The 19169-nt window shown below is 37.0% G+C and overlaps 1 protein-coding gene across 1 annotated transcript in view; it reads right to left on the reverse strand.

Annotated features, from left to right (window-relative positions):
• The window catches only part of LOC136849670 (cell adhesion molecule Dscam2-like), a 262609-nt gene that overhangs the window by 168852 nt on the left and 74588 nt on the right, over positions 1 to 19169 (reverse strand). Inside the window, 2 exon segments of the mRNA XM_067122999.1 lie at positions 5457 to 5548; positions 8334 to 8559. Coding sequence (XP_066979100.1) covers positions 5457 to 5548; positions 8334 to 8559 — 318 coding nt within the window.

Below are 19169 nucleotides of genomic sequence, written 5' to 3' on the forward strand. Positions count from 1 at the left end.
CCAAGTTAAGCAGGACTGTGGAGGACTCTGACTGGCCTCCTGTTGACTCTGCTGCACGTTGCTCCGGAGGCGCTGCCATTTTCTGGGTCCATTCGACAGGATTTCCCTTCCTCCGAGGAAGCAGCCTCTGGGTCGGACCTTTCCCTTCAAGGCTGCCCTCAAGAGACTGGTGAGCCTTGGGGACTTTTGGGCCTCATCCTTGAAGTTCTTGGGACCTCTCCAGGCCTGCTTCCCCTAGCCTGACAGGATCCTGCCTTCCTCCAAGGAAGCAGCCTCTGGGTCAGACCTTTCCTTTCAAGGCTGCCCTGAAGAGACTGGCAAGCCTTCGGGGCTTTTAGGGCCCATCCTTGAAGTTCTTGGGCCCTTTCCAGACCCACTTCCCCAGCTTGGCAGGATACCTTGCCTTCCTCCAAGGAAGCAGCATCTGGGTCAGACCCTTCCCTTCAAGGCTGCCCTCAAGAGACTGGCAAGCCTTGGGGGCTTTTGGGCCTCATCCTTGAAGTTCTTGGGACCTCTCCAGGCCTGCTTCCCCCAGCCTGACAGGATACCTGCCTTCCTCCAAGGAAGCAGCCTCTGGGTCAGACCTTTCCTTTCAAGGCTGCCCTGAAGAGACTGGCAAGCCTTCGCGGCTTTTAGGGCCCATCCTTGAAGTTCTTGGGCCCTTTCCAGACCCACTTCCCCAGCTTGGCAGGATACCTTGCCTTCCTCCAAGGAAGCAGCATCTGGTCAGACCCTTCCCCAGCTGCCCTCAAGAGACTGGCAAGCCTTGGGGGCTTTTACCTCATCCCAAGTTCTTGGGCCCTCTCCAGGCCTGCTTCCCCAGCCTGGCAGGATACTTGCCTCCGAGGAAGCAGCCTCTGGTCAGACCCTTCCCTTCAAGGCTGCCCTCAAGAGACTGGCAAGCCTTGGGGCTTTGGGCCTCATCCTTGAAGTTCTTGGGACCTCTCCAGGCCTGCTTCCCCAGCCTGGCAGGATACCTGCCTTCCTCCGAGGAAGCAGCCTCTGGGTCGGACCCTTCCCTTCAAGGCTGCCCTCAAGAGACTGGCAAGCCTTGGGGGCTTTTGGGCCTCATCCTTGAAGTTTTGGGCCCTTTCCAGGCCTGCTTCCCCAGCCTGGCAGGATACCTGCCTCCCTCCGAGGAAGCAGCCTCTGGGTCGGACCTTCCCTTCAAAGCTGCCCTCAAAAGGCTGTTGAGCCTTGGGGGCTTTTGGGGCCCATCCTTGAGGGCTTGGGCACTCTCCAGGCCCGCTTCCCCAGCCTGGCAGGATACCTGCCTTCCTCCGAGGAAGCAGCCTCTGGGTCGGACCCTTCCCTTCACCGTACTCTTAGCTTTCTCTTACCCAGGTTTTCAAATATGACACTTGCTCTCTCTGAAGGCTTCCAAACGATTTGAAGCATCTCAAAGATTGTTCCTGGAGACTTTGGAGTTTGGCATATGTGCAAATGGCATTTCTCTCGTTCTTCCAGGAGCTGGAGATTGAATGATTCCAAAATGTCTTCAAGGATAATCCCAAAGGTTTTAGAGCATTTTAACATCGCATTAACCATTATTTAAGAGTTCTTTTTTGACACATAAGCAGTTTCTTTGCTTTAACGAGTCATCTTCTATAATCTTATGGGATTCCCTCTTACTGATATACATAGATATCTCCTGAAGACGTCCTCACGACTCCAGGATCCTTTGAAGCAGTCTTCAAATCCTGAAGCATTCCTGTAGATCCAATGGGCGTTTCCAAAGGCTTCAGGACCTGGAGATCGTCTTGAAGCCTTCAGGAAGCCCCAGAAGCCTCCAGAATTCATCTCTAAGAACGTGGGCTTATTCATCTCCAAAAACGTGGGCTTCCCCCAAACAGATCTTCGAAGCCTTACGTCTCCGATTTCTTCTCCATAAAACTCTGTTCTTTAGGATTGTGCAATAAATCCAAACGCTACAGAGCCTGGAGATTGTCTTGAAGCCTTCAGAAGCCCCAGAAGCCTCCGGAATTCCCAGAAACCTTCGGAATTCCCAGATTCCCTACTGTCACCCTGGGGATGACAAGAATGATCCGGACAAGATCCACTTGGAACATAAAGGGTATATACCTGGATGTGCGATCTCTATACCAGTACTACATAGTTCGGTGGTCTCCCACCAGGGCGGTGCTGCAAAGCCTTGTTGCCATCTATAAAGGTCTGGTAAGTCGCAAATTGAACAAGGGTTTAGTGCAATTGTGAATTTTTTTTATCATTAATGTTTAATGAGAAAGTGTTTAGCAAATGTTTAGGGTTTAGTGAGGAGTAAATGTTTAGTGAATGTTTATGAATGTTTAGTGAATGTTTAGTTTAGGGCTTAGTAAATGTTTAGTTTAGGGTTTAGTGAATGTTTTGTGAATGTTAGTGAATGTTTAGTGTGTAAGTATTCAGTGAATGTTTAGTGGTTGTTTCGAGTTTAGTGAATGTTTCATGAATGCTACTGATCTTTATTGTGTAAGTATTCAGTAAATGTTCAGCGCATGTTTAGGGTTTAGTGAATGTTTTGTGAATGTTAGTGAATGTTTGTGTGTAAGTATTCAGCCAAATGTTTAGAGAATGTTAGTATTTAGTGAATGTTTAGTGTGTAAGTATTCAATGAATGTTCAGTGAGTGTTTATGGCTTAGTGAATGTTTAGTGTGTGAGTGTTTAGTGAGTGTTTGGGGTTTAGTGAAGGTTTAGTGCATGTTAGCATTTAGTGAAGGTTTAGTGTGTAAGTATTCAGTGAATGTTTACTGTGTAAATATTCAGTGAATGTTTAGTGAGTGTTTAGGGTTTAGTGAATGTTTTGTTTATGTTAGTGTTTAGTGAATGTTTAGTGTGTAAGCATTCAGTGAATGTTTAGTGAGTGTTTAGGGTTTGGTTAATGTTTAATGTGTTTTAGTGAATGCTTTGGGCTTAGTGAATGTTTACTGAATGTTAGTGTTTAGTGAATGTTTAGTGTGTAAGTATTCAGTAAATGTTTGGAGAGTGTTTAGGGAATGTTTAGTGAAAATAAGTGTTTAGTGAATGTTTAGTGTGTACGTGCTTACTGAGTGTTTAATAAGTGATTAGTGTTTAATGAGTGTTTGGGGACTTAATGAGCATTTAGGGTTTCGTGATTATTTAGTGTTTAATGAGTGTTTAGGGTTTAGTGTGTGTTTAGTGTACAGTGAGTGCTTAGTGAATGTTTAGTGAGTGTTTAGTGTATAGTGAGTACTTAGTGGATGTTTAGTGTATAGTGAGTGCTTAGTGAATGCTTAGTAATTGTTCAGTGTTTAATGAATGTTTAGCATTAAGTGAGTGTTTAGTGAATGTTTACTGAGTGTTTGGGGTACAGTGAGTATTTAGTGAGTGTTTAGTGTTTTATGAGTGTTTAGTGAGCGTTTAGTGTATAGTGAGTGAGTGACTAGTGAGTGCTGAGTATTCAGTGAGTGTTTAGTGTTACTGAGTGTGAGCGTATAGAAAGTGTGAGTGTTTAGTGAGTGTGAGTGTATAGTAAGTGTGTGTGCTTAGTGAGTGTGAGTGTATAATAAGTGTGAGTGTTTAGTGAGTGTGTGTTGTGAATGTTAGTGTTCTAGTGACTGTACATTACTGTTTAGTTAGTGCTTGGTGACTGTATGCAAAGAGAGTCCTGTAATTTACGGAACTATTTATGCTAAACACTGCTTAGATCCTAGAGCAGATGCTTAGGCCTTGACCACAATGGTTGGAGTGCTTAGGCCAACCCTGTTTTTTGTAAGGTAATTTTTCTAATAATAATAATAATAATAATAATAATAATAATAATAATAATAATAATAATAATAATAATAAAAATAATAATAATAAAAATAATAGTACTATGAGCTGGACAGACGAGACCTTTCAATATGGCCGCCCGATGTCACACGCTCGGCAGGGCGATCGACATTCCAGTGATTGACGCTCTATGCTTCTTACCCATTATCATATTACGAAAATACTGAAGCGAGTCAGTGACGCGTAAAATATTGCCAAAAACGTTGATGGTTACGAACCACCCTAAGCTAACGCTAAGAAGAGAAAAAGTCAGAGAAAAATTATTATTTTTTTGTAAAATAAAAAGATTTCGACAAAGATGGGATGTTTGCCATGAAAACTTTATATAAGAAGTTTGAACATTAAAAGGAAAATCCCTATGAATGAAGCAATGTACATGTAAAGTTTACGATGCTGCAAATGAATGGCGAGGGGGGTATTTAGAGGAAGTTATTAGAGAGATACAATGAAAGCGGATTTGTGCTAGAATGTGTGGGGAGGAGAGCGACTGGTTTGGTACAAAAGTGGGCTGAAATAATGGATGTTTTATTCTTCCATGCTTGGAGTGGCGATAGAAGTAGTCTTGGAAGGGCAGGAGTTATGGATGTGTGTTTGAGGGATAAGAAAGGTGTCATGAATGGAGCCTGGAGCAGCATATGTTTGCAAATGATGTAATATTAACTGGTGATAGTAAAAAGAAGTAAAACCGAAAAAACGAAAGCATGGAATGTAGCTCTGGTAAAACCTCAAACCTAACTCGCGTTCCAGCCAATGGCTTTCGACACCGAAATTTGCAAAGGCAATGTTTTTACAAAGAAAATCTATATCTTTTACGAACCAATCGCTATTTATTTACCATTTCCCGACTTATGTCAAAAACATACAGTATATATATACATATATATATATATATATATATATATATATATATATATATATATATATATATATATATATATATATATATATATATATATATATATATATATATATATATATATAAATTATCTGTTTTGAAATGATATATATATACTGTATATATATAATGATGAGTTTCATGGTAAGCCTAAGTTGTTTCATGGGCATTGTAGCCTCTGCAACCCTCTCTCTCTCTCTCTCTCTCTCTCTCTCTCTCTCTCTCTCTCTCTCTCTCTCTCTCTCTCTCTCTCTCTCTTTATATTACATACGGACTCTCTGCTCTGTGGGGACCTGCGTAACTGTTTACTGGCTTAGTGTATATATATACACACCTTTATATTTATATATATATATATATATATATATATATATATATATATATATATATATATTTATATATATGTATATATATACATAATATACTGTATATATAAAGTGGAAAGAATGTTTGAGCAATTTTGTATCTTCAGGGGAACAAAGTTCTCTAACGAAATGTGGTAGGAATTCTGTGGATTCAAAGAAGTTTATCGCTTATGACTGGTCAAATGTCGAAACGGATCTGGCCAACTCTTTTGACGTAAAACATTCTTTATCTTTAACATTTCTGCTCTGTGTGGTTAATCATGTTTTTCAAAGTTCCTCTCTTGTACTATGTACTTCTTTCAAAAACAGGAAACAGTCATGTCAGTAAATTAACCTTCAATAACCGATGCCAGACCCTTGAAAATATTGATAATCTGTAGTTAACTTGTGAATTAGCGACACCAACCTGCTTGAAGAGTTACTGGTGGAGAAATGACAGTGCCATGTGTGTTGGAGGCTCGACATCTCACCGTAGCAGCATGGACATCGGCCCTGTACCTGAAGAAGGAAAGAAACCAACCATTTATCTTATCATCACCTAAAACATAAATATCTGTAACGTAAAATGCATGTTAAACAACACATTCTTTTATCTATAATCGTTTCCTTTGAAGGAGGCTTCAGAAATCGTTATCCTTCCAGATCCAGTGGCATATGTCTTAACTATTTCTGTTGTTACTTGCCTGTCCCCCATTAAAGAAATGTTACCTGAATTAACAGTCTGTCTTACAAACAGTTATGAAAAATATTACTCTTGGCCGTACTGGTTTAAAGCCAGCTTATTCCACCCAACAATCTCAAAGTAAAATGAGAATATCAACTTTCCATCCGAAAAGTAGTTCGGAACACATTTGTCACTAGGAGGTTCCTCTTCGCTGCAACGAATTTGATTTCATTATTTCCTAAGAAATTATATGTTATTTTCAGCGTTGCAGAGGATATAGGCTACTACTGTTATCTTTGTGGATGTAATCAAGAGTCTCTTGAAGGAAAACCAGATCAAAAACAAAGATCTTTCGACGTTGCAGCATGGTGTAATTCCCTTATGGTTTAAGTTGCATCGTCTGGAGAAAGCAAGTAGAGAGAGAGAGAGCTGCAAACTACAAATAAGCAACTACTACAAAATCTACATTGGGAACACAGGTTTATATAAGCCCTTCTCTTGCAGCAACAAGATTTTTGTAGTCTATTCCTTTACGCGTCGATATTACCTTTCTTTGTTTTACCATAAACGTAGCCTAAAATCCACATCCCAGAAAAAAATATTTTTAACAAAGCGCTCACAAACGAACTATCCAGGTTCCCCCTGACCGTCTTGTACCCATTCAATATAATCTTTGGGGTTAGTACGGACACAGATTTTTCCATTCCTTATCAGTGAATACTGATATTGAATGATAGCAAAGTATGTTTTTGTGTAGTGTCTCACATTACTCAAACGATACCTTTTCTGATACAAGAACGACTGAAAGATGCGCAAACATCGCCATAGTGCACGAACAAATGGAAAAATTAGTTCCATCAATATATCGCCTTGAATATCAGACCATAAAATTGCACCACCACAGTTTCACACCACTAATTAACACACTACTAAGCACTTCCAGGTGCACTGTAGGGTTTGATAAGAGTAAAACATTCAATTTGTTTCAAGTTTGTTTTGAAACTTCATAAGCAGCTTGCTTTTCTTCACGTTCAGGATCTGGTTCCCTGGCCCCTTACCCACTTTTTTTTTTACTTAAGCTTTCATCTACTGTTAAACGATACAAAACGAGTTACACTATCATTAATAAAAAAAGTTAAGTATATCTTAGTTTAACCAGACCACCGGGCTGATTAACAGCTCTCCTAGGGCTGGCCCGAAGGATAAGATTTATTTTACGTGGCTAAGAACCAACTGGTTACCTAGCAACGGGGCCTACAGCTTATTGTGGAATCCGAACCACATTAAGACGAGAAATGAACTTCTATCACCAAAAATAAATTCCTCTAATTCTTCACTGGCCGGTCGGAGAGTCGAACGCTGGGCCAAGAGCGTGCTAGTCGAGAGCTCTATCCACCCCTCCAATAAAGAACTATAATTAATAAAACAAATATATTACTCACGCGCGCATATTTTTATTTAACAGAGAAAAATGAGATTTCTCAAAATGAAAAAAAGTATTGGGAGGTAACCTGGCCATCCAATTACCGAAGTGATAATTATTTTACCTGCTAACTCACAGCTATGAATTCAGAAAAAAAGGAACTTGCACAAAACTAAGAACTGAGCAGTGGACCATTTGGTCAGGAACTGATTGAATGATTTCCTAAAACAAAGACCACAACATGTTCCCGGAACCGTACCTGTTATTTAATCTAGCTATGAAAAGGGCGAAGTTTAATTAAAATTTTCGACGGAACTGCGTTATGATGTAAACCCAACAACTGACTGAATAGAACTGTTGTAGTTCAAGGAGAGGAGTGTTCAGTATTTTCTTATGGAATGGCAGTGGCCATGGTTTGGTTTATTTGCAAGGTAAAAATGGGTGGGACAGACTGATAAACTATAGAAATGTCATCGTGTTCCCTATGAATACTCACAATAACAATAATGATATTTGAAATGAAACAGCCCACTAAAACTAGTTCTGTTTTCATTAATTATTTTCCCGTCTAAATAACAAATTTTCTGCTAGTAGAAAATTATATATAATACCTTTAAAGTTTATGGGTGGAATATATATACTATATTTCCCCATAAGTACATCGTTGTTAACTTTATCCGGATGAATCTCAAGAGGATTTAAGGTCTCTCAACATGATCCGTTTCGACATTCTTCTCCTGTTTTCCATCAGCCATCAAAATTACTTATGAGTTTCATTTAAATGCTTCAACTTTTGCCTTTCTGAAAGTTTTTATTCCTCAAGATCTTGTATTTCCCACTGGCTACCCATATATTTACTCCCATATAGCTGTGCAATTCGTCCATAATTAATCTCTCACCATGTACACTCATTTTTAATACTTCAGTTTTCCTACTCCCAATTGCGTTGACATTTTATACTAAACTCTCGTCTCAAATTAATGATACAGAATCCAGATAAATTCAGAATCACAGAGACTGACGGCAGAAATCTCAGTTCTCACGAAGGAATTAAACATTTTGATAAAACGAGGGAGAGAGGTGAGGAAAAAAAGAGCGAGAAAGAAAATGAAAAAGAAAGAAGTGTAAAGCTGCATCCATCAGCTCTTTAACACTCAGCATCGTTTGCTTAAAACGAAAATGTTAAACCAACAAACCTGTCGGGTTGAAATGGCTTGAGCACAAGAGACCCATTAGCCAGAATGTCGATGTATGGGGAGTAATTAGGGAGGGGACGCCCTTCTCGCGTAACCCATGTGATTAGGGGGGGCGGAGAGCCCTCTGCCACGCAGCCCACTACCACTCCAGTCTCCGAGGAAAACACCACATGAGAAGGAGGCGTCACTGTGAGTCCTGGGCCTCCTCCATCAGCGCCTGACCCACCTGGAAAGGAGCAGGAAAGATTGGTTATACCTCCAGGCATGATACCAAGAAGTGTAATGCATAAAACGGAGTCTATATCTCGTTAGAAGAACATTCATAATACTATTGTTATACAAATGACACACAAAAACATAGTACGCTAATAGGTACTTCAAGTTAACAACAAACCTAATAACGGCACCACACCTGAGTGGTTTTGACATTCTGAATAATTATAATTATAATTATACATATACATATATATATATATATATATATATATATATATATATATATATATATATATATATATATATATATATAAATATATATATATATACGTATAGATATGTAGATATACATATATAATTATATATATGGGAAAGCACAGTGCATTTCATAGTTTACTGTGCCAATATTTCACAACACTTCTCGGTTGCATTTTCAAGGCTAAAACTGTGAACACTATTTCACTCTTGACAACTTATAAAATGTTTTGACAAAAGATGTAAAATATTACGTTGACATCCATGGTTAAAGAAATAAGATTTAAAGTAAGATATAATAAAAAATAAAAAATCACGATGGCATTTTAAAAAGCTAAATAAGTAACACATGAAAAGACTTCACAAATAAACACCCATCCAGCCAGTTGCTTAAAAAAATAACTAAAACAGAAAACCACTAGAAGTGACCAAGAAAAGAAAGACGAAGTGTAAAGGGACATTACACAAATATACAGTTGGGTAGAGGAATTCTGAGAAATTAAGATCGGAACTAGCTTTTTGATCCTTAGGGATTCTAAGACATGCAGTTCATTTTCATTTTGAGCTTGTCCAATAACCTGAAAACCTTTGGTATCTATGCGTGTTTTACAAATCTTTGAATGACTGCGTATAATAGATTGTTCTGAACTGGACAACCTACTCTCCGTTCTGGAACTTACGTGAATTTATGGGCACTCTCAGCAGTCTTTTTGCACATTCCGCATAGGTCCCTCGACTACGTATAGGGCTAATATATTTACACATAATGTTGGATGTAAACAATGGACTGAGCTCATCTTTGTATCTGAACAAGAGCCAATGGTGACTGGGTTCTTAGGAATATAAATTTTAAGTTTAGGGCTAGCAATTCCTTGTGTATCACATTAATAATTATTTTCATATAGAAAAGGAAAACTCATACATTTTTATATATATTTTTATTATATCTTACTTTAAATCTTATTTCTTTAACCATCAATGTCAAAATAATAATTTTACATTCTTTCTCAAAAATTTTATGAGATGTTAAGAGTGAAATGGTGTTCATATTTTCAGTCTTGAAAATGCAACCAAGAAGTGTTGTGAAACGTCGGCACAATAAACTATGAAATGTACTGTGTTTTCCCTTCTTATCCTGTACACGTGATTTGAGCAGTGGCTCCTGGTGCGATTATATATATATATATATATATATATATATATATATATATATATATATATATATATATATATATATATATATATATATATATATATATATATATATATATATATATATATACATATACATATACTGTATACGTATGTGTGTATGCGAATGTGTGACTGGCACTTAAAAGAGAAAATACGTTTCATCAATTACCGACCACACTAATGCAGAACAAATCCATCAGATCATATTCCTAACATATATAGTCACATATTGAATCTTTCTCATAAACTAAGCCTCTCTGTACTTAAAAGTTTGCTTCCTCCAGACAGTGATCGTTTATATACCTCCAGTACTGATTGTGAGGCATAGTGGAGGTATACTTTCTGCTGGATGATCTTGTTAATACTTCTGTAGTATACAATGCACCTTAAGAACATAAGTCTGATGGTAACAAGGTCAAAGAAAAACAATTGACACATTAAATAAAAAATGGAAACAAAGTCGATAGGAAAAAAATTATGCTACGGTTAATAATCTATAATATATATATATATATATATATATATATATATATATATATATATATATATATATATATATATATATATATATATATATATATATATATATATATATATATATATAGATAGATAGATAGATATAACATGAACCTGTTATTGAGAATTCCAAAATGGCACGTGAAGTACCAAAAATGTTAACGAGAATTGTGAAATGTGAAAAAATAATAACTTCAGTAAAAAAAATTACTAAATTTCACTGTAAATTCGGTAAAGTTATTCCACACTCACAGCAACTGAGGCGCTTAATATTTTGATTTTGTTTTCCTAAAACGGGCTGCCTTACGAGTTACTTCTCGTGACAATGGCAAGGGATGAGGTTTAGTCGCTGTTACTTCGATAATAACCGAAAAGACTAGTACCCTCAACATGAATTAACTTACAAGGCAGCCGAATGCGAAAATAAGTAAATAATGCGCCGAAGTTTCTTCGGTGTAATCGAGTTTTCTGTACAGCGTATAATGCTCTATGAAACTCTCAGCCACGGCCCGTGAAACTCTCAGCCGCGGCCCATGAAACTCTCAGCTACAGCCCGGTGGTGGCCTGTGTTGTTCGCACCTATAGCGGTGCCAGACACACGATCATGGCTAACGTTAACCATAAATAAAAAAAAAAAAAATGCTCAGAAATTTCTTCGGCGCAATCGAGATTTATGTACAGCGTATAATCAAGGCCACCGAAAATAGATCTATCTTTCGATGGTCTCGGTACAATGCTGCCTGAAACTCTCAGCCGCGGCCCGTGAAACTTTAACCACGGCCAAGTGGTGGCCTATCCTATGTCGTTGCTCGAAGCACGATTATGCCTAACGTTAACCTTAAATAAAATTTTTTTAAAACTACTGAGGCTAGAAGGCTGCAATTTATATGTTTGATGATTGGAGGCGGATGATCAACATACCAATTTGCAGCCGTCTAACCTCAGTAGTTTTTAAGATCTGAGGGCGGACGGAAAAAGTGTGGAAGGACAAACAAAGCCATCTCAATAGTGTTCTTTTACAGTAAACTAAAAATCTAATTACAGTGACTGCGGAATACCTTAATTCAGTTGACAGAGTTTGAATGGTAGTAATTTTCCAGGAGTTATTAATTTTTCATATTTCACAATTCTCGTTATAGTTTTTGGTACTTCAAGCGCCATTCTGTACGACTGGAAAAGTCCAGAGTCATTTAATTACATTCCGAATAAGTCTACCGAAAAAGAAAAAAAAAGATTTCTGGCACTTTAAGGATTAATATTGACAGTTACAAGAGGGCTGTCCAGTAATTCAATCAATCAGAGATGGAATTCAAAAGGTATTCCTGGATTCTCTTTCATGCTCAGTTATAGTCAGTTAAAAAGAAAGACGAGTAAAGATTAATCTAAAATATGATTCATCCGAAATAAAAGAAAAAGAAGTTCGTACATCAATTAATATAAAGCGTTATGCTAAAAAATTTTTGTTTTGTAAATACTTAACATATTCGTATTTTTAAAGTAGATTTAAAATCAATGAATTTTAATAAAATACGAGTTTTCTATTTCGAAATACACATTAACAAAACTGTCCATAGAGTTTCAAGAACTTTTATAGTTTTTTGTGTGTTTTTTTCATTATCCCAAACCCTTACACATAATTAAATGATATACAAGACTGATACGTTCTTGAGGAGCTATTCCGTCTGTGAGTAAACAAAACCAAAATATTAACTACTAACATACTAATCATTTATCCGTCTCGGGTATCCTTCATTGTTTTTCTCTGATCACATCATTCTCTTATATACACTGACAAATATTACACATACCTTATTTTGGTTAAGTTGCAAAGTACAATTTTCCATTTTAAGTTATCTCTAAAAATGCGGATTTTCCTCAGGTCAAAAGAAGACAGGTGAGACTAAAGTGTCTGAACAGGAGAGATGATTAAATAGAAGTAGCCTGGAGGAAAGATAAGGAAGTCAAGAGCAGCCCGAGAGAGGATAACGTAATAGCTGCTAAACTATTCACGGCAAATTTGCAGAAGTAACTCTGAGAAAAAGAAAATGATCACGGAGAGAATTAAATGCAAACAGAAAGGTTAGTGAGTAAACGAATCTCAGGGTAGAAAATTCAACTGAAAGGTCGCTGTGAGAAGAAAAAGAAGCCTCTTTCATTTCGACTGATTTTCCGATTCTGAAAATCTCGTTCAATATACTGGATGAACGAGGAGCAAAACTGACTCAGTAGTGAAAGGTTTTTTTTTTTAATTTCAAATGGGTGAAGAACTAATTATTCAGGATATAAAGAGGTCAATTAAAAGAATATAAGAGGAATACTAGTGATATGCCGTTTTTTGGCGGTAATATTTTAACAGAGCAGAGTATTTCTGAGTAAGGAATAGTCCGTAAGTGACTGAACAATAGCAATAATGGTCACTGTAAACTAGGTAAGTTACTGAGGAGTACGTAACTATTAAGGGGCGTCCATAACGTCAACGCACACCCAACAAGGTAAAATGTGCTGTTTTCACTGCGAAAATAACATCCCAGTTAGAAAGAAATTTTAAGAGCTATACTAACAACAAAGAGAGCTCGAGAAACCTGATGATTATACTTATAAAATGTGGAAGGATTTGGAGGTGTATACTATAAAAATTTATAACATTTAAACTAAGGCGAAGCCTGTGTTAAAGCACACAGATGGGAGCGACATTTTGTTACAAAAATTGGCTCTCAGTCAGGGATTTGTAAAATCTTTACTGAGTGACGAGAGAAGCCCGAAAAAGGACAAGGGATGAAAGTGTCAGCTTGTTCTGTAAGTAAAGATGTAGCCCATGGAGAGAGGAGGGCTGGGGGCAATAGCGCTGAAAAGCTAAGAGAGGTGTGACTGTTTGTTCGATAAAAATATTCAAAATGAATAATAATACGATTATACTAGGAAAGTAAACGGGAACCAGGAACATGTGCTAATAAATGTTGGAGTGAATGGTAGAATATGGGATTTATTGATTTGCTTAGATAACAGGACGAAAATATTACAGATGGTGACAACACGAGATAGAAGGAGAGTCACAAAACAGGTGACGTAAAGACGTTAGCAGTTTTATTAGGAAATAGGGTCTATAGGAAGTAAAAGATGGAACATTTGGAGCGAATGTTGAGCCTACTTTTATTACTAGAAGTGAAATAAGACTTAATTGTAGGAAGAAAATGAAAACAATATCAAACGCATGAGGATTGAAAAACTACTCAGTATATTAACAATCAGAGGGTTGAACAGAAGGCGGAAAATGAGTTAGCTTGGATGTAAAAGTGGTTCAGTGTTTGGTGTGGTCTGGTCATGTTGAAAGTGTTGATTAGTAGAGATTCTTTAAATGGCCGGTAAATTCGAAAATCTTGGAAGGAGGGAGAAAGACAGACAGAAAGACCTAAAAACTGTTGAGATTAGGTATAATGACCGAATTACTATAGTAACAGAAGAGCTTTAATACCCAGCAACTTGGTGTCAATTTATAAAGTTGTTGAAACTTAAATTTTTCAACGTAACCGATCATACTTGATGTAAAAGATAAGCAATGGACGTTGTAATGACTGTTACATCTTTCTTGTTGGAAGCCAACGCCCACTGGAAAAAGGTCTAATTCTTTGCAAGAGAAACGGAATAAACCAGACAATACTGTGCAGAAGACAATTCACTGCAATAAGAATTGGTATTTAAGCGAATAAACAAATCGTTAGGGTGTAAATAAACAAATTCAAAATATATGATTAATTATGTCTATAGACCTAAACAAACAGACGGTGGTTACGCATTAACCAACGCATACAGAGTAATAAAAATAAAAGATCAATGAAAAATAACTTGAAAAATTTTTGATTACCTTTAACATTATTAACCTAGTTTATTCTCATTACTTTTAACTTTTAAACCTCTTGATGAAAAACATTATTCCTTGTAGCTCATTAGTTCCTGCAGCGATATAAAAGCACAAACGATGATAGAATGTCAGAACACTGAGCCTAGTCTAGACTATTCCCTTTGAGGATATAGCTCACTCACTCACTATCCCTTTACATATACATATATATATATATATAATATATATATATATATATATATATATATATATATATATATATATAGATAGATAGATAGATAGATAGATAGATAGATAGATAGATAGATAGATAGATATATATATATATATATATATATATATATATATATATATATATATATATATACATACATATATATCTGTGATTAATTATTGTGATTCATGACCCAAACCGCCATCTTGAAAGGCGCTGGACCTATCTAACTTTATCCAAGAATACCCATCGCATCCCTAGTCTATCAGTCACCTAGGGCCGCTTAAAACCTTTATCTATTTGTGCATGACTATATTGCGCCTAATCCCTGCAATTTTCCATTTGCAGAAGTGTGTTTCTGATAGCTGTTCTCCGTCGCGCTGTTCCAACATTGTGCAAGTGAATCAAGCCCCTCAAGAGAAGGACCTACGAACCATTCCTAAGCCTATAACTGTAGATAGTGTCCCTTAGATTGGTTTAACTGGTGTAGTGTCAATAAATCAAGTTGACTGTTCCCTGAGTCTATTTTACGCTTCAGTAGAATATCTAGTTTCACCCTCTAACTCTATTATGCTTATGATTATTGATGGAGAGCCACAAGGACCTTCAATTACTGAGTATATGTAAAGTTATCTATGAAATCCGTCAATAACCATAACAATAATATATATATATATATATATATATATATATATATATATATATATATATATATATATATATATATATATATATATATATATATATATAGTATATATATATATATATATATATATATATATATATATATATATATGTGTGTGTATATATATATATATATATATATATATATATATATATATATATATATATATATATATATATATATATATATATATATATATATATATGTGTGTGTGTGTGTGTGTGTGTGTGTGTGTGTGTGTGTGTGTGTAGATCTAGCTGTTTTCACTGACAGTAGCTTGGCCCAAGAGAAGAAACAGTACAACAATTGCTGTCACATTTCAATCAAGGGTGAGCCTCACATGCAGGAAACTTCCACAACATTAAACGGTTCATTCACCAACATTAGCAACAAACTGAACGCCTGTACAAACCCGGCGTCATTCACCTCTTTCTTCCATGCGCTTCCCGGATATCGGGACGCTTCCTAACCAATACCTCTTACACACCTTGCTGGCCTTTCCTCTCCTCCATCCTACACCATTCGAATTACACACACTTTCCACAAAACAGTTCTTTCCGTTCTTTCTACCTGACTAAATTATTTCAAAATAACCTGGCTCAGCCTTTCACTGTCTACCAACAATGTCATCTCTCTCTGTTCCCTACCTTTGAACTGAAATAACATGGGGCAACCAGCCTTGCAAATCCTCCAAACCCAGCAAGGTACACGTTCAGACTCCCCAAAAGCATGTTATACTCTCAGTCTTTTCCATTCTGGAAACATAAACATTGACTCTTATGAATTTTTCTACTGCCACACCAATACTCTTTCACTTATGCCCTGTCTTCCTGACTCTAAAAACGCTACCCCTTCCTAGCTCTGTACCTGGCAGCTACCTCCGGCACACTCACTCTTGTTTCTTCCTTTCCAGCACTAACTACCTTTCACCCTTGCTTCTCTCATTACCAAAATACCAAGCTTTAAGCCTTCAAGGATTCAGTTATCATACATTTCTTCTATTGTGCATCGCATTTCTGCACCTTCAAAACCAAAAGACGAGCATTTCACTTGTTCTTTGGGTTCATGTATACAAACACACACACACACACACACGTGCACACACACATATATATATATATAAATATTTATATATACATATATATGTAGAATCTACTGGTCACTTTTACCAGACACATATGTAATTCTAATAGCCACAATGCCCTCTTAACTTCTCGAATTCTTCGCGCTTTTTTGGATATGCTTGTAACTACGAAGCCGAATGTATCCAAACGAAAGAAACTGAAGAGCCAGTGAACGCCGGTCGCGGGAAGCGAACCCGAATTCCCGCGACCGGCGTTCACTGGCTCTTCAATTTCTTTCGTTTGGATACATTCGGCTTCGTAGTTACAAGCACATCCAAAAAAGCGCGAAGAATTCGAGAAGTTAAGAGGGCATTGTGGCTATTAGAATTACATACATATATATGTATATATATAATGTATATATATCACCCATTACCACAGATGAAAAATAAGAGACGGGGAGTACACCCGGTCTCTTATTTTTCACCTGTGGTAATGTGTGATAAACGAATCATGTATAAAAGTTATTATAATCATATAATACACATATATATATGTGTGTGTGCGTGTGTGTGCGCATGTGTGTGTGTTTGTATGTATGAACCCATAGAACAACTGAAATACTCGTCTTTTGGTTTTGAAGGTGCAGAAATATGATGCACAATAGAAGAAATGTATGATAACTGAATCCTTTAAGGCAGTAAAGCTTGGTATTTTGGTACTGAGAGAAGCAAGGGTGAAAGGTAGTTAGTGCTGGAAGGGAAGAGACAAGAGGGAGTGTGCGGGAGGTAGCTGCCAGGTGTAGAGCTAGGAAGGGGTAGCGTTTTTAGAGTCAGGAAGACAGGGCATAGGTGAAAGCGTATTGGTGTGGCATGAGAAAAATTCGTAAGAGTCAATGTTTGTGTTTCAAGAATGGAAAAGACTGAGAGTATAACATGCATTTGGGGAGTCTCAATATGTACCTTGCTGGGTTTGGAGAATTTGAAAGGCTGGTTGTGCCATGTTATTTCAGTTCATATATATATATATATATATATATATATATATATATATATATATATATATATATATATATATATATATATATATATATATATATATATATATATATACGTGTGTGTATGTATCACATATTAAGCAACAAATATTGTTCAATTTCCAATTCACATTCCTTTGGAATAACAGCCACCCAATGGGAATTGTAATTGATAAGCACACCATCGCCAGTGGGATTCAAACTACCGGCTGGTTGGGAAACGACGATGCACAGTGACTCTTTACCATTAAACCATCCCGCTGGTGAAGAAGAGCCTATCAACTATAATTCTTTGTTGTATGTTATTCCCGAGGTATAGTAAATTGGATAATAAACGCCAAAGAAGCTGATATCTGAGGATTAATGAAGAAGAAAAACACAAGGTGTTACCTGGCCCATGCCCAAATACTAATTTCATGAAAGTTATCCATTGTTTTCAGACATAATAAAAACACGCCCTCTTTACGTGGCAAGACATTTTAAAAACTACGTCAGCTACAATATACTTAATGTCATACACTAGAAACATTTCACTTTCTGGAAATAGTTCTCAACCGAGACATTTCAATGCAATATAAATCTTAGACATCGAACTTTAATACAATTATAAGAAACTGTGTAATAATGAATTAACGCTATCGTTCCTATTCGTTTACGCAGTTTCATTCTCATTTTCAAGGTTATTCAGCTTCCCTTCGTGATTTCCATTTAGTTTGAACTGTGCCAAAGACATGCATTTCATACTGAAATTTGCAATTCTAACGAAGGTGCTGGCGATCCCTCGTTCCTTTCCTTTTTTTCTTTTTATCGAAATTTGCTTTTCTTTTGGTCCCACCAATCCAGTGGCGCATCTTTCGAGACCAAATGATACAGTAAAGTTAGCTGTATTTCCCACCAAAATTAAATATTCTAAATTTGAAAATCATCGATGTGTATTGTTGTTGTATGCTGTTCATTACACTCATAAATCCTCTTCGAAACAATTTTACTCCCAAAGCAAGCACAAATAAAGGCAAACAACTGGAATTTGTTATGTTTCATCGATTGATGGGTCATCTTAACGTTTTCCCAAACGGCCTTAAACTCCTTACCCAACAACTGTCCAGAGAGCCTTCCAGGGACATGTCTAACAAATAAAATGGCAGCTCCTCCAAGGATTCGTCGAATGGCTTTCCCTTGCCACTTTGGAAATACCTTTCCGAATACATGATCATAAAGGGAGGGAACAATTCGCTGTAAAACCAATGAAAATAAACTAGGGAACAATAAAGAGCCAAGATGGAGGCGGTAAAGCTGACTCGGAGGTCATGAGTAGAATTCGTTTGCGGGAGAGCTTAAAGACGCCTTCTTTCATTCTCCTCAACTGAATTTCCCAAACGAAGGATACGAAAATGTGGATAGATTCTCTTTCACACGCCTTCCTCCCTGTTATTTTATCCTTTCTTTTGTTTCCTTTCGCTTTGTTTCTGAAGGTTCAGGCGTATGCGTTCGTGCGCGCTTACATGCCTGGTTAGCGTGTGTTTTGTCGTGGATAAAACAACGGCTTGCCGGAAGATGTTAAGCTGGCGAAGTTCTTTTGACAGTTTACCAACTGTCAAATAAAAGTTGGCGCTGAGTTATGATGACATCTCCATCCTCTTTGCTCTGGTCTTTTTCAGTTTCGTGGAAATGTTGTAAATATCTCGAACTCCTGTATGTAAGTCTTTCGATTTTTTCTCGGCTACAAACTTCGTACAATGAACCGAGCAAAATAAATTTCTACATAAAATCGATGACATTATCACAAAAGTAGTATGA

The sequence above is a fragment of the Macrobrachium rosenbergii genome, chromosome 21 (assembly GCF_040412425.1).
Source record: "Macrobrachium rosenbergii isolate ZJJX-2024 chromosome 21, ASM4041242v1, whole genome shotgun sequence".
Taxonomy (NCBI): Eukaryota; Metazoa; Arthropoda; class Malacostraca; order Decapoda; family Palaemonidae; genus Macrobrachium; species Macrobrachium rosenbergii.